Source organism: Narcine bancroftii, chromosome 9 (genome assembly GCF_036971445.1).
Source record: "Narcine bancroftii isolate sNarBan1 chromosome 9, sNarBan1.hap1, whole genome shotgun sequence".
Taxonomy (NCBI): Eukaryota; Metazoa; Chordata; class Chondrichthyes; order Torpediniformes; family Narcinidae; genus Narcine; species Narcine bancroftii.
The window spans coordinates 94,884,266-94,906,730 of NC_091477.1; the positions used below are offsets into that span (position 1 = coordinate 94,884,266).

A 22,465-nucleotide genomic window follows, 5' to 3' on the forward strand; every position below is an offset into this window, starting at 1 on the left:
ACTGCCATGGTATCGTCAATGAATTTGTAAATGATGTTATTGTTGTACTGAGCGACACATTCATAGGTGTAAAGTGAGTAGAACAGGGAGCTAAGAACATCATCCTCATTGACTGTGATCTGGCGGTGAGGAAGTCCAGGATCCAATTACACGATGGGGTGTTGAGTCCCAGGTATTGGAGTTTCCTTATATTTTTAGAATTATGTGAAAACTTCTTCACTGTTGTCCTTCTACTGCAGCTTATTCTTGTCACTCTGGCACATCATATGGGAGCAACCATTCGAAAAGAATACACTGGCAAAATAACACATCTTGTGACACATTCTACCCAAAGTGAAAAGTTCAGGGTATGGAACATTTTTTTTTTTTTGGATGTTTTGTAAATTGAAATTATAATGTGCAATTTTGGATAAACTGAATATAATTTGTAATAAAACTGGCTTTAGGCTAGAAAATAAAATGGCATGAGGGCAGAGGTGAGAAAATGAGCTGACAAATGGGCGTAAAGAAGACAATAGGTGCTGGAGTAGATCAATCAGCCCTTCGAGCCAGCACCACCATTTATCGGATCATGGCTGATCTTTCCCTTTCAATAACCAATCCCAGCCTTATCCCCATAACCCTTAACTCCTCTGCCCACAAGAGCCTTACCCAACTCTCTCTTCAATCTATCCAACGAATCTGTCCCACTACCCTATGTGGCAATGCATTCCACAGACCCACAACTCTCTGGGTAAAAGATTTTCTTCTTATTTCTGTGTTAAATGGCTTTCCCTGTATTCTTAAAGTATGCCCTCTAGTCCTAGTCTCACCCATCAATGGGAACATGTGCTCTGATTTCACCCTGTCCAGCCCTTTGATAATCCAAAATACCTCAATCATGTCTCCCCTCATCCTTCTAAACTCCATTGCCTATAGTCCAAGTCTTTCTGACTTATCCACGTATGACAATCCTGCCATCCCAGGAACTAACCTTGTCAACCTGCGCTGCATTCCCTCTATAGCAAGCGTGTCATTTCTTAAATATGGGGACCAGAACTGGATGCAATACTCCAGGTGAGATCTCATCAGGGCCCAGTACAACTGCAGATGTTGGGGCTAAGTGCAGGAACTCATCAGATCACACAGCATCCATTCTTCAGGACTGCCAAAAATCAGACAATATAAAAAAGATTTGTTGGTTGGGTGGTGGTGGTGGTGGGGGGGGGGAAATGGACAGTTAAACATGTATGACTGATATACTATCTTGTCACCAAAGGTAATTGTGTCATTTCCTTGCTAGTCTGGCAGATGACTCTTAGCTGAATCTGAGCTATATTGATTTTATTATGGTGCTGCCTTTCTACTTGGTGCCCCTGCGTTGGGATAGGAAAACTTAGTAGAAGTCCAGCTTATTGTTAGTGTCCATGTAAAGATGATAGGTAATGACAACATTCGAAATTTCAGTGAGCCTTGCTGTCTGCAGTTCGATAGCTTTCTTGTACTCTGTATAGACGAAAGTGTAGGTGGATGTATTTGAAGTGGTCAAGATCAATTTTCATGTTGCTACAACAGCAGAATTGATGAGCAAATATTGACAAAAGTTTTAAAAATGTGTAATATTACATTTGCAGGCTGCTGTCAGTATGGGGACTCCAATAATGAAAGCAGAATGGATTTTTAAAGCTTGGGAAAAAAGAAATGAAATGTAAGTTTTCAAATTTGTTATTATAAAAATGTTCTTCCTTATTTGGCAAAGTGTCTGTTTGATTTGGGAATAGTAAATGAGAAACCATTTGAGGATATTTAAAGTTTGGAGCTTTGTGACACTTTATTTCCCATGCACTGGTATCTCTCTCAACACACAGAATCTGTTCCTGGGAATGAGAGATACAATGGAATGGCCACAAAAAGGAGTATTAAAATTTATCATCATGATAATGCCATGAAATTTGTTGCTTAGCAGCCTCACTGTGCAAATGTTGCTAGAAATAGCATCCAAAAGAAATAGGGTAAGAAAAATAGGAGGAAGCAAGGTAGTGACTCTGGTTCATTGTCTGATTTATTATTTGTGGAGAGATGTGGTATGGCCTCTGCTACAAATTGGTGAATGATACTGAGCCATGCAATTGCAGGTCTAAAGTGGGTAGAGCAAGTTGTATGCTGTGTACAACAGGTTTAGATGACTCAAAATCAGACCTAGGGTCTTAAGCAGTGGATGGTATTAAAGAAAAAGGGCAAAGGATCATTGTTTTTAACAAATCTTTAATTGCTCTTGTGGATTGCTGTGGTCCCCTTGAACTACTGCATTCCTTTTGGTGAATCTACTTTTTCATAGGATAGGTAGCTACAGGGTGTGGTCCCATGAATGAAAGACCAATAATATGTTTCCAAATCAGAATGACATGTAATTTGAAGGAGAACTTGATGGTGTCAATGTTCTCAAGTATTTGGTTGATTTTAGTTGCACTTAATTTGACACATGGAATATGCTCTATCCCATTCCTTGTAAACAACAGGATGGATTGGGAAATTGACCTTTGGGATGTTTGCTGATTTGCTCTCCAGTAGCCATGCTATTTTACGGCTTTCATGTGAGTATCAGAGCAATGCTGGCTAGCTTTCTAAAGTCTGAGGGAACTGGATAAGTACTTGAAGTTCAAAATTGACTTTTTCATCAACAAAGAAGGTGCAAGATTAACAGTTAGTTTTGTCCTGCAGTGATTTCCATGTTACTGATGAAGCTTTTCGAAATGAATTTAAAGTACCTCCATTTCAAGACTGTATCCTAACATTTCTGGGATTTTCAAATGAAGAACTTCGAAGTATGGAAGAAATGACAGAAATGCAAGGTTTGTAGATGATGTACAGTTCTGAAAATTAGTTGTTTTTGAATCTAGTATTTCTAGAATTTTAAATGCAACCTGATTGGTAATAAAACTCTTTCCTCATGTGCAAACTACTAAGTATTAATCCTTGCTGCCAATATATGCATGGCTTCTGACTTATTTTGAATGGTGGTTAATGTTGAAGAAAAATGTTTAGATCCAGTGGGGTGCACCTTGAAAGTTGGTAAATATATTCCATTGCTCAATGCAATGGAAGATTTAATTTAAATTATTTTGCAATCTACTCGTCCTTTACAGGTGGAAAATACTTGAATCTTGTTGATGAAACCTGCACTCATCTTGTGGTGGAAAATTCAGTGAAACAACTGCCATTTGAACCATCAAAAAAACTCTTTGTTGTAAAACAGGAGGTGAGAGAGATTTCTTTAAACAAAATATCAATTATTGAACTTTGAATAATGGACATTATTTTATCCTTCATTCTGTCTTTTACATTTATCCACATTTTTTGGAATATTTAATGCTCCATACATACAGTAACTACAATTATAATATAGATAACAAAAAGGAGAACAAATTGATTATATAAATGATGATTTGCTGTTCACCCAAAACCCCTCCCTCCCACCCAATAAAGAGAAAGGAAAGGGAAAAAACATTTTCAAATTGAAAAGGTAAAAAATACAAGTATTAAAAGATAAGAAAAAGCAACAAAGAATCTTGAATCTTCAATATTTCCTAATAAAAAACAGATCGAGATTTAACGGAAAAACAACTCCTATAAACTTGTTTTTTAAAAAAAAAAATTATTTGTTGACACCTAAAAGGGTCTCCCATTTGAACAAGACCGTGTTGATTGTATAAAAGACCCCACATCCTCACCACATCTAAAACATTGATCTGATAAATCTGATTTTAGACTATTCAACTTCTGTGTATGATATAATTGATGTAAAAAAAATTATATTGATCTTATCTATACCTTACATTAACTAGTATTAGTCATAGAATCTCTACATAAATTTTCCAAAATTTGTTGATCTATCATAGTATTTAAATGTTTCCCATTTCAGTCTTTATCTTTATAATCCAAATTTAGGAGTTCCTACTTATAATAACAAATATATCAAAGAAATAAATTTTTTGACATTGTCACACCTAATAAGTTCTACCTCTTGTACAATTAGATAAAAACCATTGTTGGCCATAATTTATCCCTCAAATATTCCCTTAATTGAAAATAACAAAAAAGAGTATTACATGGTATATCATATTTGTTCCTCAATTGTTCAAATAACATTAATTGTCCTCTTTCATAGCAGTCTTCCACATAAACAATCCCTTTACAATACCATATATTTAAGAACTGATTATATCTGGGGAGGGGGGGGGAACAAAAGAGGATTAATCAATGGCTCTTTCCACTTTTAACCTTTGAAATTGTACCTGTGTTTCCTTTTGGTGTTGAACTCATGGGGAAATATTTGGATATTGGTTATAATGACAGCCTACTACTTTAACAGTTTCTTCTGTCTTTTCCTTTTTCATCTTTATTAAAGTCCATCTCCTATACAATAAGTGAACTCAAACATTTTTCTTGAAAACTAGTCATTGTGATTCAAAATGTGGTAGTTTTGAGTTTCACTTTTCAAAATATGTTTCCCTGGAAATGGTCTTCACTTTTGTTGATCTGTTATGATAGCTGTTAACATGTTCTGAAATGTTTAGGTGCTGATTAATTTGTTTTTAATTTTTATTTTCAGTGGTTCTGGGGAAGCATACAGATGGATGCAAGAGCTGGAGAGTCCATGTACTTGTTTGAAGAGGTATTTACTTATTTAATCCTTGTTAGTATATGTATATCTCTGGAGCTACTCGAACTTTTTAAAAAAAAAAAAAAGCATTTTATTTTCTCATTACAGTCAGGAAGTCCAGCGCTGAAGAAGTCTGTGTCTTTGCTTTCATTGAGCACACCAAATAGCACGCGCAAGAGACGTCGTTTGCGGGATACACTTGCACAGTTTACTCGAGAGACTGACAACTTTTCGCCTTTCCCCCCATGCAAAAGGCCATCGGCAGAAGCTTCAGTATCGCTGGGATCTTTGTTGGATGTTTCTAATACACCAGACACCTGTGGAGGTGGGTTGACGCCAAAACTAAAAAAAATCATGCTCTCAATAGGAGGTTTCCTTACTGTTGTGCAAGTGCAAACTTTGAAAGGGCTCAGCCATTTGAATCCACTTTAATTTCTCCATCTTCCTATATTTTGATGTTGCTTCCAAATATCCATTTCATTCTGAAAATTGCAATCAAGTCTATCACTATCACCTCTACAGGTTTTTCATTTTGGGTCATCACTTTGTTTTTTGTACCCTTCCAACGAATTACCTCTTGCTCTCATTTTGTAAAGGGCCATCAACTGTTTTTCTGATCTCTGGTACTGCCCTATTAAATCTCTTTTTGTATCATAAAGAAACAGTTTTTGGTGGCTCTTGGGGCAATCCCTTAATCCCATTTTCTCACTTAGTTCCTTTCATATTATAGGTTTTTACAATAATGAAATACCAGGCAAATATCTTTGGGATGTAGGAGGAAAGTGCGACATTGGGGGGGAAATCCACACATTTGTGAGAAATATATGTTGAAAAGGTGGATTGAACCTAGATTTCTAGTTCTATGAAGTGGTAGCTCAACAACACCTCTGCAGTTTTCTTCAAGGCTTTGAAAGCTGTCACTTCCAGGAAGTGACAGAACTTGCCTGTGAAAAGTTATGTAACTTGCTTTTATAATTTCTTTTTATAAAGACATCCCAACTGATGTGATATTCTACCCACCTTTTTTTTTTTAAAAAAAAACTGACCATATTATGGCCATTTTGCACCTGAACTACTTGAATTGTTTCAGTGAATAAACCACTTCGCCCATGTATGCCCTGCATTTTGTCTGCCACGTGCATTCCTATTTCACCAAATTTTGTCATGTTGATGTTTGCCACTTTCCTAGGTTTGAACTTTGTATTCTAACATTTAACCCAAATTCTGTGTACCCAAGGGTAGTTTATTGAAATGAAATGTTAACTATTCCCCTCCACCCAATCAACCTGGTAAAGAACTGTACACCACAGTACTTTTTTTGTTATAATTTGTGTGACTATTGATTGACTTTCTCTTTTTGAGTCTGAGTATTTAAATTTGCTTGTGTATTTGATGAAATGTCATTTTGAAGTCTAGGTACTTGGAATCACTGGCTATGTCGCCTCTTTCTGTAACATCATTAAATGGGCTCAATGAGAATGCAGTGAAATATATTGAATGAAGCTTTAAAAGAATGAATTTGTCAATAAGATTTTAAAAAATCTAAGTCTATAATGTTAAGGAAGAAATAGTCAGTATGATACTGTTTATCAGTTACTTACTTATTTTTCTTTCAGAATATTCACAGCACAGGATAGTAAAGATGCATAGAACAAATGATAGACAGCAGGGCACCTTTATGCAAATTCGCAAGCCAATCCCAAACTGGAGAGCCCAGAGATGGCAGGGAAGTGGAGAAAATTCTGGCAAGCTTATTGATCATAGAAACTCAGAAATAAAGCAGCATGGAAAGCTTCTAGAATTTCTTCAGCAAAGGGAAGAACGGTCTGACTGTTATACTGTTGGCCCTGCAAATAGCACTCCAGAGGTAAAATTAGTTTTTGAGTTTGAAGACGCATCTCCGATTAGAATTAAAACAGGAGCAACCTTTCCTCAAAAGCAGTACTTTGGAGAATTCCCAGGAGTAACTAAGCAAAGTATCCTTTGCAACAGCACAGTTAGTGAGAGAGATGCTTCCTTCTCTATTACAGAAAACATTATTAAAGCTTTGCCTCAGAAGAATAATGGAGAGGATGATGTAGGAAACTTTAGGAAAGACACTCACTTATCACAAGATTGTAGGAAATTTACAGAATTTCAACACAGTGACTGTGCCAAAAATATGGATGTTGGATTTTGTGATCAGGAGACGAGGCTTCCAATATGTCCAGATAAAGATGGAGATCTTGTCAACTTACAAAAACACAGTAGTGGTGCATTTTCCAATACGGTTGCATCAAAATATCAAGAATTGAAGACATTATCTAATGAACAAATGCATCAATACTTACAGAAATGCAGCAGTGATAAATTCCAACAAAGCTCTATCTATGAAACCCTGTTTTCACTCAAAGGCATAGAAATGTCCTCAATCTCTGAATGTGTTGCAGTTCAAAGCTTTACTTTTTGGGATGTCAATGCATTTTTTATTGAAGGTACAAATGTTCTTCAATATTGCCATTGCCAATAAAAAAAAATAATGTTTTTTGTCGTGATCTCTTATATTTTGCATGTATATTTTTTAAAAAGTTGATGAATTCAAGACATAGATCAATAGCTCTTAAATATTTCAATTGTCTTCACCTTAACTTCCTCTAGCAGCTCATTCTATATACCCATTACTTTCTGTGTGAAGGTGCACCTCAAGTCCCTTTTTAAATCATTCTTTATTCACCTTAAATCTATGCTCTCTGGTCTTGCCTTTTCCCTAACCTAGAAAAAAGACCTGCTAATTACCTTGTCTATGTCCCTTTGATTTTTGTAAAGCTCCAGAAACCCACTCCCTTCCCGCCCCCCCCCCCCCCCCACTTATGCTCCTATGTTCATCCAAGGAGTAAAGTCCCATTTTATCCAGCTTTGTAATCCTAACTAAACAATCCTGATAACATTTATTGTGAACCTTTTCTGTATCCATCCATCTTAATGATATATTTCCTATGGTTGGGTGACCAGAACTTGTCACAATATTCCGAGAGCTGTCTCACCAACATCTTGTATAGTTGTAATGTGACGTCCCTGCTCTGCACTCATTGCTCCAATTGGAGGTATGCATGCCAATCACTTTCACCATTTTTTGTGTCTCCAGTTTCAATGAATGATGTAACTATACCCCCAAGTTGTCATCATTATCAAATCTCTGTGTTCTACAACATTGTCCATGGCCCTTACTTCTACTGTGTTAGTTCTGTATTGGTTTATTCTGTTAAGTGCAACATTTTGTACTTGTCCAAATTAAATTCCAACTGCCATTCTTAAATCATTTTCCCAGTTCTGTGCTGTTGCATCCTGTATAACCTTCACTTTCCACAGACTAAGCCATGAATTTGATGTTATTTGCAACTTTACCCATCATGTTCACTACATTGTAATTTATAGTAATGTCTTTGATAACAAACAGATTTCATATTTATTGAGATTTAAGATTTTTTTTCAGATTTGAAACAACATTGAGCCCAGCATTGTTATCTGGTTAAAAACCAACAGTCACAGGCCTTTAATCTGAGTAACACCCCTCTGTCTCCTGCCATCAAGTCTATTCTGTATCCAAATAGCCACTCACTTTGGATCCCATGCAATCTGACGTGCTGGACTAGCAATCTATATGGGACTTTGTTGAAAGTCTTGTTAAAGTCCATATAATCGCCCTTTTTCAAATCTTTGAACATTCCTTTCTTTCACCAGTCTTGATGAATGTTGACTTACTTCTTCTACTAGATGCTTGTGTTCTTCCAGCATTTGTGTACTTTCATTCCATATAATGTTTGCTGTCCAGCCCTCAGCATTCTTCGTCACCTTCTCAAAGAAATTTCATATATTTGAGACCTGATTTCACACACAAAGTCTTGTTCACTCTCCTTTGCTTTTGCAAATGTATATTGATCCTTTCTCATAGAATCCCTTCTGGCAACTTGTCCATGTCTGACATCAAGTTCACCAGTCTGCAGTTCCCTGTTTGCCCTTCTGTTGTTTTCTAAATAAAAGCATAATATATGCCACCTCCAGTCTTTTGGCACTTTGCCTGTGCCCTAATAATTTTGGAAATATCCCTTTCAGGGTTTACTGCAATTTTTTTCACTTCCCATAATGTAGGGTGCCCATGTTCAGCCTCTAAATTCATTTCAACATTTTCAGTAGCACCTCTTCTGTAAATTGGACTCTCTTCAAGACATTTACTTCAAGTTCCCTGGCCTCTGTGCCTCTGCAGTAAATGCAGATGAGAAATGGTCATTTTGGACCTTGTCCATCTCATTTTGCTCCTCAAAGATGATCTGTTGATCTTTAAAGGGGCCCTCATTTCTTCCTAGTTGCTCTTTTAATATTCTTGTAGAATATTTTGGAATTCTCCTTAACCTTTTATTTGCTTGTTCTTTACCCTCTTTATTTCCCTCTTAATAACATCTATCATGTTTAAAGGATTTGCTTGATTTCAACTGTTTCACCTCATTTTGTTGACTAGAACTGAGCATCTCTGGTCATCCAGGCTTCCCTAATCTTGTTAGCCTTGCTCTTCACTCTAGCAGGAACATGTCAACTTTCTCTGTCTCTCTTTAAAGACCATCCCACTTGCCAGACATACTTTTACCTATAAATTACCTTTCCCAATCAAACTCTGCAAATTAAAGAATGTATTTTTAGAACCTTTGTTCATGTTATTTTCAATTTTGTACTTGGTACAGAATGATTATAAGTTTGGGCTTGTGTTTCATCAATTGAAATGTCTTTTTTTTCCAGCTTTCTCATAATTTACATTTATACAAGGTTAAAACCAATATTAAGCTCCCTCTTTTTTTTCCCCCCTTTGTCTAGAAACACCCAAGTCCTGTATAAAAACAGCAAAATATTATGCAGCTGTTCCTGCAAAGCCAACTGCTCGGTGGCAGGTTGCCATGGAGCTGTACCAGACAGAAAGCAATTATGTAGATATTCTAACTACAATAATTCGGGTAGGTTAAGCAAAATGCATCAAGAAGAGCTAAATGTTTCTTTTCCTTTGGTTTTTATTTGCATGTATGTGTGTGTTAGGACTTCCGTTCTTGACTTTATTTCAGCTATAGGCCCCTAAGACTGCTGAAAGTTCATGGGCCTCCTTCCCTGTGAAGCAGAAAAGTTTATTTTTCTTTCTATACTTCTCTCCTACAGACTACACAAAAAACCCCACAAAAAATGTTTATCACGGCAGGTGAAAAGAAAACAAGGCTTTTACTTAAATGTCCTGTGGCCTGCGGGGTGGGGGTGTGGTAGGGCCCCTATTGAGAATGGCTAGTCCTGTTGAAGTACAATGCCATGAAATGTTGGGATGGGGCGGGGGGGGGGGGGGGGGGGGGGGAGTTGTGTGTGTGTGTGTGTATTTTTTTCATGTGCACACTATTTAAATAGTATTAGTCAATAGTACCAAACATACTCTATGCAATGTTAATACAGGGAAAGTTTATTTTGTTATGAAATAAGCTTGGAAAATAGGAGGCACAATAAAGTTGAACAAGAATGTCTGCAGGCACTGTAATTATATTTAAATACTGAGAAATGCTGGAGGAACTCGTCAGATCATGCAGTGCTCCTTATGTTGCAAAGAAACCACCAACGTTTCGTTGTTCAGACAACTGGGGGGGGAGTGGGGGATGGGTGGGGGTGGCAGACCTACAGGCAAGACGCCATAGGTGGATATTTGTGGGCGGGTAAAGGAGAAAAAGCAGAGAAGTGATGGGGAGGGGATAGCTCACTGAATGGAGAAAAAAGGAAACCGATGAAAAAGAGGGAGACGGGAGGAGCCGAACAGAAACCGGAGAAGTTGATGTAAATGCCATCCAGTTGGAGAGGGCCCAGATGGAATATTAAGGGTTGTTCTTTCAATCTCATTTTGGTATTGTATGAAGCCATAGATAGACATGTCAGTGTGGGAGTGAGGAGAGGTATTGAAATGGTCTCAAGGAGGTCTTTATTATTGCAGCAGATAGAATGAAAGTGCTAAACGAAACAATCTAGTTTGTGTTCAGTTTCTCTGATATGCAGAAGGCCACAATGGGAACAGTAGATACAGAAGTGAACCCCTTGAAGGTTCACAAATGAAGTTCTGCTTCATTTGGAAGAGCTGTTAGGGGCCCCAAATGTGGGCAGAAGTCTAGCACTTCCTGCAGACACTGGGGTAGTTACCAAGGGGGAATTTAGTGGGAAGGGACAAGGGAGTTATGGAGGGAGCAGTCCCTGCAGGAGATATTGGTGAGATCACGTTGTAGGTGGTGGAAACTGCGGAAGATAATATGTTGGATGTAGAGGCTGTTGAAATGATAGGTGAGGACAAGAGGAATCCTGTTCTTGTCACATCCAGCAGCAGAGCTGATGTGCAGGATTTTGAGGAGATGTGGTCAAAGGCTGATCTGATGGTGGTAAAGGAGAAGCTTCTTTTATTTTTTGAAGGAGGGCATCTCTGATGATCTGGAATGAAAGACCTCATCCTGGGGAGCACAGAGAGAATTGAGAATTGAATAGAATAGAGCCACAATGAGTTTTGGCAATGCACAAACAGTCCCTCTACAGAGGTGTCAGTCATGGAACTTTAATACTTCAATTTGGATCTGAATGACCCCTGTGAGATCTGCTAATGTTGTGGCATGGGCAGAGAAGATTCCATAGCAGAACTGAAGGAGTGATAACTGAACTAAAAATGCAACCCTCCAGCTTTCAATACTAAAATAAACTGTTGTACAATTCCTGTTGTATTTCACCCTCCTGATCTCAAATATCCAGGTGTTTCCCTGTATATAAGTTCTTTAGTAGCTGTGTGATACTTTCAGACAAAGTGCTTGAGAAATGTGGTTTAGAAATTGCACAAATTTTCTTAAATACTTGCCAACTTTCACTGGCATTTTTACTTTCACGATGATGTGAAGCAATGTTTATATTTATGACAGGCAAAAGTTATTCTCTACTAAACATGATATTAAATGAAGGTTCAGGGAACAGATTGCACTGGAAGATGTGGGTTTTGATTGCCTTTTGCAATTAGATAAAAAGACCACATTTTAAACAAAGGAAGTGTGGGTAATACTTCAAGCAATGTCTGTTGAAAGAAGCATTTAATATTTGAAGTACATGAACTTTTGTCAGAAATAAAGATGTTGATTATAAGTGGGTTTTTACTATGAATAGAAAGAGTGGAGGTTCATCACGGGGTGAAAAGCGAGAATGATTAAATAACAGTGAAAGTTCAGAGGAAAGAAGATGGAAAAGGAAATAAAATCACTTTAGAAAAAAATATAACTGATGAAGCTGATTCATTATCAATAAAGTTAATGCTGCCTGTCAATTGGCTGGAGCTGAGGACTTGTTCTCAACAAAGTATATTGTTCAGTAACTGCCTGTGTAAGAAGTAGAAGGAAACAAAAGAAAAGTGCAAGCTCTCCCAATAAAATGGTAATAATTCTATGAAGAAAATGCCATGAGTGGAGTGAAAATTTGTATCCAATTAAATGGATGAGATGATTCATGTGATCACCAAACTTAAAAGGGAACTTGCACAATAATCCTCATTTTTCTGACGGTGATATTGTAAATGCAAGAAGCCTTAAACTGCAAAGAAAAATATTGTGAACTAAAAAGGGAAACACATTTCTGAAATTGTTGAACTCAGTCCTGAAGACTAAAACTGCCCAGAGGGAAGATTACATTTTGTTTGTTGTCTTTACTGGAACATTAAGAGGTAGAACAGTTGTCAGAAAAGGAGAAAGATGAGAAATTAAAATGAAAGCCCCAAAAGACAAAGAACTGTACCATTTGTTGCAAAATGATCTCCTGATCTGACCTGCTTTTCCCCAAGCATAGAGGGGTTGCATTGAAAACTCTGAACTCCCCCTCCCCTAACCTCCATCAATTTATCTTCATTCTAGATTTTGTCATTGATAATTACATTGAAATGCTTTCAGTTATTTAAGGTTCCACTGGAAAAAGAGGGACAACTTGGTGGGCCTATTCTTGCACAAGAAGAAATAAAAACCATTTTTGGCAGTATTCCAGACATTTTGGATGTGCATATAAAAATTAAGGTAAGCACATTTTTCTGTTATGATTAGTAATGTACTCGGGTAACTTTGAGAAAATTAATTAGTCTTTTACAAATAGTGGAACTGAAATTATTGGCTGGTTTTAAATGTCTGTTCATATTTTCAGTTAGAATTTCAATAAATTAAAAATAAAATTTTCATTTATAAAGCTTAAAAAATGCATGTAATATATGAAGTAAACCTGGAAACAGATGTGATCATATTTTATCTAAAAATGTTGTGTGATGACATAGAATACTTAAACATTTTAATACTCCTGTTTTTGAGGAAATATTAACGTGGTATTTAATGCAACGTTATCTTGTACATTAACCTACTGTTTTCTTCACAGTCTGATCTTGAAGAAATTATTCTGAATTGGTCAGAAAACCACAGTATAGGTGGCATAATTCAAAATTATGTAAGTATTAAAGTTATTTTGAAAACTATGTAGCACAGAAGGTATAGGTCATTTGAAACAAATAGTGATCAGAAATCTCTATTTTAAGCCTTTTGTTGTTTAGCAAGGGCTCTTGTATTGGGAGAGGGAGGTGGTGATGGGGATGGCTGAGACAATAATTCAGGGAAGAGAATGTTGAAGCAGCTTCAGATTAGAATCCAGTTGTCAGGTTAAGATTGGACCAGTCTAGATGAGACACGAGATTCTAGATGCAAAAACACAAACAGCTGGAGGAACCCAGCAAATCAGGGAGCAACAGTGAAAGGAAATGGACAGTTGATGCCTTGGTTGAGGCCTTTCATCTGGTCTGGACAGTAAAGGGGAGATGGTCAGTTTCGAGGTGAGGGGTGGGAAAATAACTGGGAACTGATAGATTTAGCTGAGGAGCAGTTGGTTGGCATATATTCAACTGAGGAAGGGAAGGTTGGGAAGTGATGTGAAGATATCTGAAAATTATGGGATCAGATAGAAAGGAAGATGAAGAAAGGAATCAAATAAGGAAGGAATGCAAGGCACATGAAAACAATGTTTCAGGAGAATAGTGAATGCACTGGGAGGAGTGTATTTGTGATGTGGAGCAGGTTGGAACGTGAAAAACTGAATAAAGGGTCGAGGGTATAATTTGGAAATAAGGATGTGTGGAAGAGGATCAGAGTAAATCAGGAGAGAGAAAGGATGTGGAGGAGTGGGTTTTGAAGTTTAAGTGTTTAATTACAAGACTTCCAAATGTTATTTGGAGATCTAAACATCTAACTGTTTGAAAATACATTGAGGAGACACAGTGAACTGCTAAAATGCAATCGATATTTTATTTTCAGTCAAAGGACTTGGTAAAGACTTATCCACCATTTGTTAACTTTTTTGAAATGAGCAAGGATACTATTGGGAAGTGTGCAAAACAAAACCCAAGATTTCATGCCTTCTTGAAGGTAGGTTTTACTGAAGAACTGTTAAATCCTTGTCTTCTAATTGTGTGAAAAGTACAAATGTCCTTGCACTCAACTGAAAGCTGATTATGAATTTAATATTCAAATTGTTTTCAGAATTTATCTGTAGTGGGAAGTTGTATCTAAAAATTCAATGAGTTTGGATTATAACCTAAAATGCAATTTCTAGAGTTCATGTGTTGTGAACAGAAGAAATTTGCAAGTTACTCTGAGCAACTCCCTGTATTTGTTCCACATGGTGAATTAGTGTGCAGCCTTATAATCTTCATCATTTGCAAACTGTTTCACTCTTTTTGCAATCGAAAGAAATGATACCTTCATTTGACCCAAAGTGTAAATATCTAAAGAGCTTCTTGACCTAGTCCCACCTTCCGGCACATGCTTCATATTCATACTGTTCACTGGTCTTGTAGATTCAAGGTTCTTTAATTGTCATGTAATAAAACAGATGTACATTACAACTCCGATTATCCAAAATGGTCGTTTCGGATAAATGGTTTATTTGGAGAACCAGTTATTTTTTAAAAACAGCTCAGTAGAAACAGCAAATCACTTGTAACAGTGTTTAAACAATAAGGTAAGGTTTTAAAAGCATTAAAATAATGTTTAATTCTCACTGCTGGTCACCAACACCTCTCCACTGAGGCCCCACTCATGCCAGGATCCTGAGGTCCACTGCCGTTGCTGCCGGGAGCCCAATGTCCCTGGTCAGTTCGGCTCCAAAAGATTTTTGGATAAATGATGATTTCGGATATCCTTGTTTATCTGAAATTTTTAAAGAATTTTGGATAATTGAGGATTTTGGAGAATCTGATTTCGGTTAATCGGAGTTGTACTGTAATATTACAGGCAATTGCATTGTCTGCTGTAAGGCAGGCAAAGATTCTTCATCAACTGAAATTGCCTTGCATTCTGAGAAAGAAGCAAAAGAGTTGCTGAGTGTCCTTGGGTTTGCATCCAATGCTGTCATGGCCTCTGCAGCCACATAGATTTCAGTCCAAACCATCATCAACCCAAGCTCCAGATTCAAACCTCTGCGATCAGAAACCCTTCAGCACTCAAATCATCATACTGGACGGGTAATCATCACACTGGACGGGTAATCATCACACTGGACGGGTAATCATCACACTGGACGGGTAATCATCACACTGGTCGGGTAATCATCACACTGGACGGGTAATCATCACACTGGACGGGTAATCATCACACTGGACGGGTAATCATCATCTTCTTCTTCTTCTTTGGCTTGGCTTCGCGGACGAAGATTTATGGAGGGGGTAAAAAGTCCACGTCAGCTGCAGGCTCGTTTGTGGCTGACAAGTCCGATGCGGGACAGGCAGACACGGTTGCAGCGGTTGCAGGGGAAAATTGGTTGGTTGGGGTTGGGTGTTGGGTTTTTCCTCCTTTGCCTTTTGTCAGTGAGGTGGGCTCTGCGGTCTTCTTCAAAGGAGGTTGCTGCCCGCCAAACTGTGAGGCGCCAAGATGCACGGTTTGAGGCGTTATCAGCCCACTGGCAGTGGTCAATGTGGCAGGCACCAAGAGATTTCTTTAGTAATCATCATACTGGACAGGTAATCATCATACTGGACGGGTAATCATCATACTGGACGGGTAATCATCATACTGGACGGGTAATCATCATACTGGACGGGTAATCCTGGCACTGATCAGCAGATTTATCTGCCCAGCATTTTTAGTTTTACAACCATAAATTACAATTTATAGAATCTGCTTGGAAAAACCATCCACCATCTTCAATCCTTTGGGAGGCTAAACAGATACTACACTTTGCCCAAGGGTGATGGAAGGAGTCCCCTACACCTCCTTTTGCTGAGCAATTGCACGGTACCTACTACCACATGCCCGTTTTTAAAAATCATCTACAATCTTCTGAGGCCTCTGATACTTGTGTCATAAGCATCAATAAATTTTACAAGTGTGGAACCAATGACTGTGTGGGACCCTTCTGATAACAGTTTCTAGTCAGCCATTAATTTTTTTTTACATATGTGCACGTGTTGTGATGAAACATCATTGAGATTAAAATATTAACTTTCCCTCCACGCCGTCTGATTGGAGTATTTTCTGCACTTTCCCCTTTTATTTCAATTTTCCAGCAGTAAATTTTTTGCTTTTTTAATATTTTGAACTAACATTGGAACCAATTTGCCAGGCTTCCTTGCATTCCATGGATATTGATATTTTTATCCACTGAGCATGTCAGAATCCTAGGTAAAATTCATGCAAAAGGCTCTCACTCCTTGTAATTTGAAAAAAACTAGTTGTTTGTCTTTTCGAAATGGGCACTGGACTAACTAATCTTTTGTCTTTTCTAAAGAATATTTCTGCTAAATATGTGCTTTAAATTTTATCAGTGAACACAATTTTGGTACAAGATATTTGGCTTGTCCATTGTATGTTAAAACCATGGTTCAATGTTAGCAGTTTTTTGGTTTGCTGGAACCATTGAATATTTTAAAAAAATCTTTAATATGAGGTTTCCCTAAAATTTAACAAAGATTGATTTCAGTTTTAAAAGTTAAACATTTCAACTTCTGCCATGATCTTAAATATTGTTCTGACATTTTCATTTCATAGCATTTTAAAAAGAACAAAATGTTTTCAAATTTATCTGAAAATATTTAGCATGACTGGCTGCTCACCCTTTGTTTTTTATGACATTATAGAAGTGAGGTTCTCATCAGAAGCAACAAGATTTGTTTTTGTGTAGATCAGAAGAATGCATCATTGCTTTGCTACTGTCTGCCAAGGCTAACTGAAGTAGATTGACTAGTTGAAAATGTATTTCTGTATTAGCATAACGTTTGGGAGGAAAAACTCTGAATAATCTGTATCATTAGTTGAATTATTTCCAGATTTTTTTAATATAATGTGAAATTCTTTTTAGCTTGAGTGTAAATTTTGATTACTTTTGTCAAAATAAGAAATTGAATATTGACAATATTTATTTGTTTTGGCTAGATTAATCAAGCTAAACCTGAATGTGGTCGTCAGAGCCTAGCAGAGCTGCTTATTCGTCCTGTGCAGAGGTTGCCAAGTGTTGTTTTGCTACTAAATGGTACTGAGAATCTTCAGAATTGTTTGTGGAATATTTAAGAAGCCATGCTAAATAATCTGATTCATCTGTATCTTCACCACAGGATTATTTATATTGATTAGATCAAGAAAGACCTTTGATGTCATCTTATGTATGTTTGTTTCCATTGCTAACCCAAATGCATGGTTGGAGAACTGGCTGAATTACTGCAGAAGCTGAACTGCAGGGGCCTGCGCATAAGCTCAATGAAAAGAAAATGTATCAGCAGAAATAACCTGTCAACAATATAAGGTTGTGCTTATTTTAAGTGATCGGAAATAAATACATGCTACTTTTCAGGAGGATCTTTGAAATCCTGGCCTGAGTGCCAGAAAATGAGTATGTGTGTGGAATGTCAAAGTAGGAATGTCAAGAATATATGCATTTAATATATTCTTACCAATGGTCAATGCAGAGTAAATTCCCTCTATGTTAGGGGTTATGGAAAAAGAACTATTGGGTTGCCCTATTCTTAGCAATGTTTCAAAGACGAAGGGTGATCTTACTGGAATTTGAAAGATTGAGATGTTTTCTTCAGCTGAAGACCTAAACCATGTCTTGCTATATATATTATCACTGAGAAATAGAATATGACATTTTTGAGTCTTTTACCTTAGTGCTGCTTGCTCAATTGTTGAGTGTATTTTTAAATGTATTGTTGTCTACTGGTACCATGTAACCCAGTCCTACCTATCGCATAGTTGGGTGACGGGTGACTAAACTGGCTCCTATACCAGGCTTGCCTGGTGCAAAAGGTGGCTAGGCACCCTGCAAAATGAAAACAAAACCTGTTAAAGGGCGGGTGAACCCTTTCTTAGGGTCAACAGCCATCTAGCAAATACGTGGTGTGAAGTGTGGAAGAGGTATCCCTTGCATCGAAGGTTGGTCTGGCCATTCACTGCAACAGAACTTCTAGTCATCTTGGACCTCACCATGCTGCTGGATCTGTGAGATGTTGAGAGGGTAGATTTTTGGACCTGTGCAATCCTTACTCATCTAAATCCATTCATGCACATTCTCATATCAAAGCCCACAAAATGACTGAAAGGAACCATCATCATACTATGGGATGGATAGCAAGAAGAAGAGAAAGTATTTTTAAAGTTGACATTTTCTTGAGAAACAATTAATTGTGAATATTTCATTCAGGTGAGAGGTTGTAATTTAAACCTAAAACATACAAATGCCAAATTAGCAAAACTCTTGCTATAAATGATGTCATTTAATAAAGTGTGGTATTGAAATCCTGCATTGGTCAATGTTGCTTTGAGAGGATGAAATTTTCTCTGTGGCTAACATTTTTATGTTCTAAGTTATATATGACAGTATTGTTCAATTCAAATTTTTCTCTTTAGATCTTTGGAAGCACACTGCAGATGACAATCCTGACAAACTCAGTTTGGAAAATGCTATTGAGATGCTCAAAGAAGTAATGACGTAAGCTCTGATTTAATTTTAAATTTGAGAACTTTATGCAATTAATTTATGATTGTCTCAATAATTTTTGGGGGTAAACCTTCTCATCATTTGGGTATCTTTGAAATTTTTAAACCAGTAATGAGGCTTTTTCATTCTTGTGTTTGGAAGAAAATAGATATCAAGTATTTTGCTTTTGTGTTTTCTTGCATCATTTCATTTCTTTTTATTCTCGAACATGATTCCTCTTCTGTGAAGGCTAGCTCTTTTTCTGCTTTATGTGTTTTTTACATTTCCATACACATTTTCTACCTTTCTGTCCCACCCCTATTATTAGGGACTGTCACTCTAACAACAGCTGCGACAATTCAGAACTGTGGAGAGAACTGAGTGGCAACAGTCAGGTACTAACTGTGTCCAAGGTCTATCCTCTGGAGGAAAAGAGAGAATCATTTGTTGCTTTATCAAGGAAGACAGGTGGTGAGAGGGGGGAGGGTCATATGAATGGGACTCTTATAAACACAGCAGATTTGACCACCAGGCATTCTGATGAAGACTGAGGAGGAATGACTGTGTAATGGACAATTTGGATAATTCTCCTTGTCAGGGAAATTATTGAAGCCTATCATGACCAAAGGAAAGGTCATTTTGAAGGGGAATTATTGAACCCACTGTAACCAAAGGAAAGGTAATTTTGAAGGGGACTTATTGAACCATACTCTGACCAAAAGAAAGGTTTTTGGAAGCCACACATTTTGTTTCCCCTCGTAAAGAAAAGGGGAGTTGTGACAACCATTTGTCTGAGAGGACATTTCTCAGGAAGAAACTTGGCAAGGATTCATGAGTTTTCAGCAGTCCGGTCACTCAATCTCTCCCACCTTCTTCGTAATTCTGCTGGGCATCAGTTTAAAAGCCTGAGTTTCAGCACAGGATTTCCAAGGCAAAACTGTGAACAAACTTTTGAGAATTGTGTAATGGTTTGGGCAATACACTGTCCTGGTGAATTTCTATTGCTGCTGGTCTATGATGTTACACTATTTGCTCTCTGAATCAAACCTGCAAATAGAAAATTTGCCTAGTTCTTGTTAGGCATTTTCATTTCTTTATTAACTGATCAGATGTGAGCAAGTGATACTTGAAAACTGCTAATTGCTAAAAGACCTGTAGGATTGTATTTGCAATATATTTTTATATTCACCAGATTTCAGAAACACTTGATCAGTCAAAAAAAAAAAAAAATTTTTGAAATCCAATCAGTTGTAAACATATGACAGCCAATTGGTAGGGAGAAGCAGAACCGTAGATGCAGAAACTTTGATCGAAGACTGAGCCTGCTGGTGAAACTCAGTGGATTAACCAACATCCTTGTGTAGAAATGGTCAGTCAACATTTCAGGTCAGGACTCTTTATCAAGGCTAAGGTTTGAAGGAGTGATATAAAAAGCAATTTAACCTGGTGAGTGTCTAAGAGATGGGGTGTAGGACAGAAGATGGGAGAGTTGGAGAGATCACTGTAGTGGGGGGATGGGGGGGGAGAAAAGCAGGAAATTAGACAAGTAAGAATAGGAGTAGGTGAAAAAGAGATGGAACCAATGGAACCGGATAGAGTGGGGTAACCTAAAAATGGAGCAATGTATGTACAATACCATATATTTTGGCATATAGGTTGACTGGCATACAAATCGACCACTTTCCACCCCACTTTTTCAGCATAATTTCAAGGGTTTAATGGTATATCCAGTGAATGTCGACCCCTATTTACTGGCTACCTGAGATGCACCATTGACCGGTGTATAAATCGACCCCAAAAGCTTGCGATGCTTGTGATAGGTCGTTGACTGACGTACACGTTGACCCCCATAGTCTACGCAGATTGATCTGCTGGGCATTGGGTGGAGGTGATTGCTATCATAGAGGGTCCATGACACAAAGCAGCACACGATGAAAATCTGAAGCGAGCTTTAAGTTGAAACAACTGGGCTGCTGCAAGAAAATTTGATGTTGCATGAGAAGTTGGTAAGAAAAAATACCAAAAAAGTCGTGTCCTTTGAGAAAAGGAATCACTGGTTGGCCAGAATTGGAAAATCACGTTGCAGAATAGATTTGTGAACAGAGGCAAGATTGCTACATAGTCACCCGAAATAAATTAAGAACATTTGCACTACAGTGGGCCAAGACGCACCCAGAACTCGGTGATGATTTTGAAGCTACAGTCGGCTGGTGAAATAGTTTCATGAACAGGAAAAATATCGTATTACACGAAAAAACAAAAATTGCACAGAAACTACCAAAAGAAAGACCAATTTGCTTCTGCAAATATCAGAAACCCCCATGAATTTTGACCCGATAGGCAATAGAACAGTGGAGTGGAGAGGTGTTAAAACTCTGTAAACCAAAAGTACAGACCAGGTTTATTGTGCATGGCTGACAAGACAAAGTTAAGACCATGGTAATCTTCAAATGCAAAATTAAACCGAAAATAAAATTCCCTACAGGCATTTTTGTACATTTTCATGAAAAAAGATGAATGGGTAGTCAATGTGTGGAACAGGCGGTTTACACAAAGAACGGAGTTTGCTGGTCTGGGATATGTTTCGTAGCCACTTAACTGAGAACACTAAAAATAGGTGAGCACTTCATAATACTTACATGGCAGTTATCCCGGCTGATTTGATGGCTATATTACAACCTCTCAATGTCTGCTTGAACAAACCCTTCAAAGACCATGTGCGTGAGGAATGGAATAAATAGACGATGAGAGCAGAAAAGTAGTTTACAAAAGGTGGGTCAATGTGTGCTGCATCACTTGATATGGGGTGTAACTTCGTGCTCAAGGCATGGGACAAAGTTAAAGACTGTTTTTAAAAAGTGCAGTATCTCTTGTGCAATAGATAGCATGGAAGATTATTGATTGTGGGACACTGACGATGAAGCTGTCCAGCAGGAATGTGATATGTTGTTCTTAAAGCTTGCATTTGACCTCTCATGGCAATAGATAAGACTGAAGACCGTTGTATTTCTGTGAGAATGCAGCATAGAATTGAAGTGGTTTAGCTACTGGAACTTCAAGTTTAGACCCATGAGCAGAATGCAGAGGTTTGGCAAAGCAGCTACCCAATCTGCATTAGGTCTCAATGATGTGGAGGAGGCCACACAGAGTACATTGAGTGCAGTAGATTAGTTTGGATGATGAACATGTGAAGCTTTGTCTACGTAAGAAGTGCTGTCACTATTGACAAGATTTTTTAAAAATTGATTGCTTTGTTGAGGTAGTTAGAATAAAAATCTTGATCTGAAGAATAATGTTGTTGGTGTATCCTTGAAGCGAATTCTGCCTTTTAATTACCAGTTTAAAAGAGGACGAGATAAAATGGTGAAACTTATCATGCACTTTCAGAATTGCAGTGGGTGCAGTGAAGCAATACCAAGAGATTGAAGAGATTGCTGTATGAAGTAAAACTGGCTTTATGAAAAGATTGTGCTTTTTGTAATTTTTATTATTGGACCTAACCCCAAACTTTATTTTTGTTTCCTTTTGAACAATTCTTATCAATTAGAAAATGGAGGAGATTTTAGTAGGATACCAAATATGGCCTAATTCTTTGGCATTTTTAAAATATATTGGAGTGAAATTTTGTTTCATTTCTCTGAGCTTTTTTGTTTAAAGGTCTGTTTTGAAAGTTACACATGTGTGCATATGAATACATATTGGGGTTGGCTAAGAGATGGCACTCTATAATGGAATATTGTTCAATTTGACAAATCTGGTTTTCATTTTTTGTTACTTTCTCTTCACTTAGATATTAAAACTAGTTTCATTGTTTTT

At 37.5% G+C, this 22,465-nt stretch overlaps 1 protein-coding gene across 7 annotated transcripts in view; it reads left to right on the plus strand.

Moving 5' to 3' along the window:
• ect2 (epithelial cell transforming 2) overlaps nt 1-22,465 on the plus strand; it is a 64,715-nt gene that overhangs the window by 17,851 nt on the left and 24,399 nt on the right. For 3 of the 7 annotated variants that reach the window (XM_069896911.1, XM_069896909.1, XM_069896912.1), the window contains exons 5-17: nt 240-347; nt 1,614-1,687; nt 2,701-2,831; nt 3,126-3,238; nt 4,592-4,654; nt 4,730-4,967; nt 6,259-7,116; nt 9,488-9,624; nt 12,601-12,720; nt 13,070-13,138; nt 13,996-14,106; nt 17,110-17,206; nt 18,580-18,661. In XM_069896911.1, the coding sequence (XP_069753012.1) occupies nt 240-347; nt 1,614-1,687; nt 2,701-2,831; nt 3,126-3,238; nt 4,592-4,654; nt 4,730-4,967; nt 6,259-7,116; nt 9,488-9,624; nt 12,601-12,720; nt 13,070-13,138; nt 13,996-14,106; nt 17,110-17,206; nt 18,580-18,661 (2,201 nt within the window). The remainder of the gene's footprint in view (nt 1-239; nt 348-1,613; nt 1,688-2,700; nt 2,832-3,125; nt 3,239-4,591; nt 4,655-4,729; nt 4,968-6,258; nt 7,117-9,487; nt 9,625-12,600; nt 12,721-13,069; nt 13,139-13,995; nt 14,107-17,109; nt 17,207-18,579; nt 18,662-22,465) is intronic. The other 4 variants (XM_069896915.1, XM_069896916.1, XM_069896910.1 and 1 more) reach the window with 3 other exon arrangements.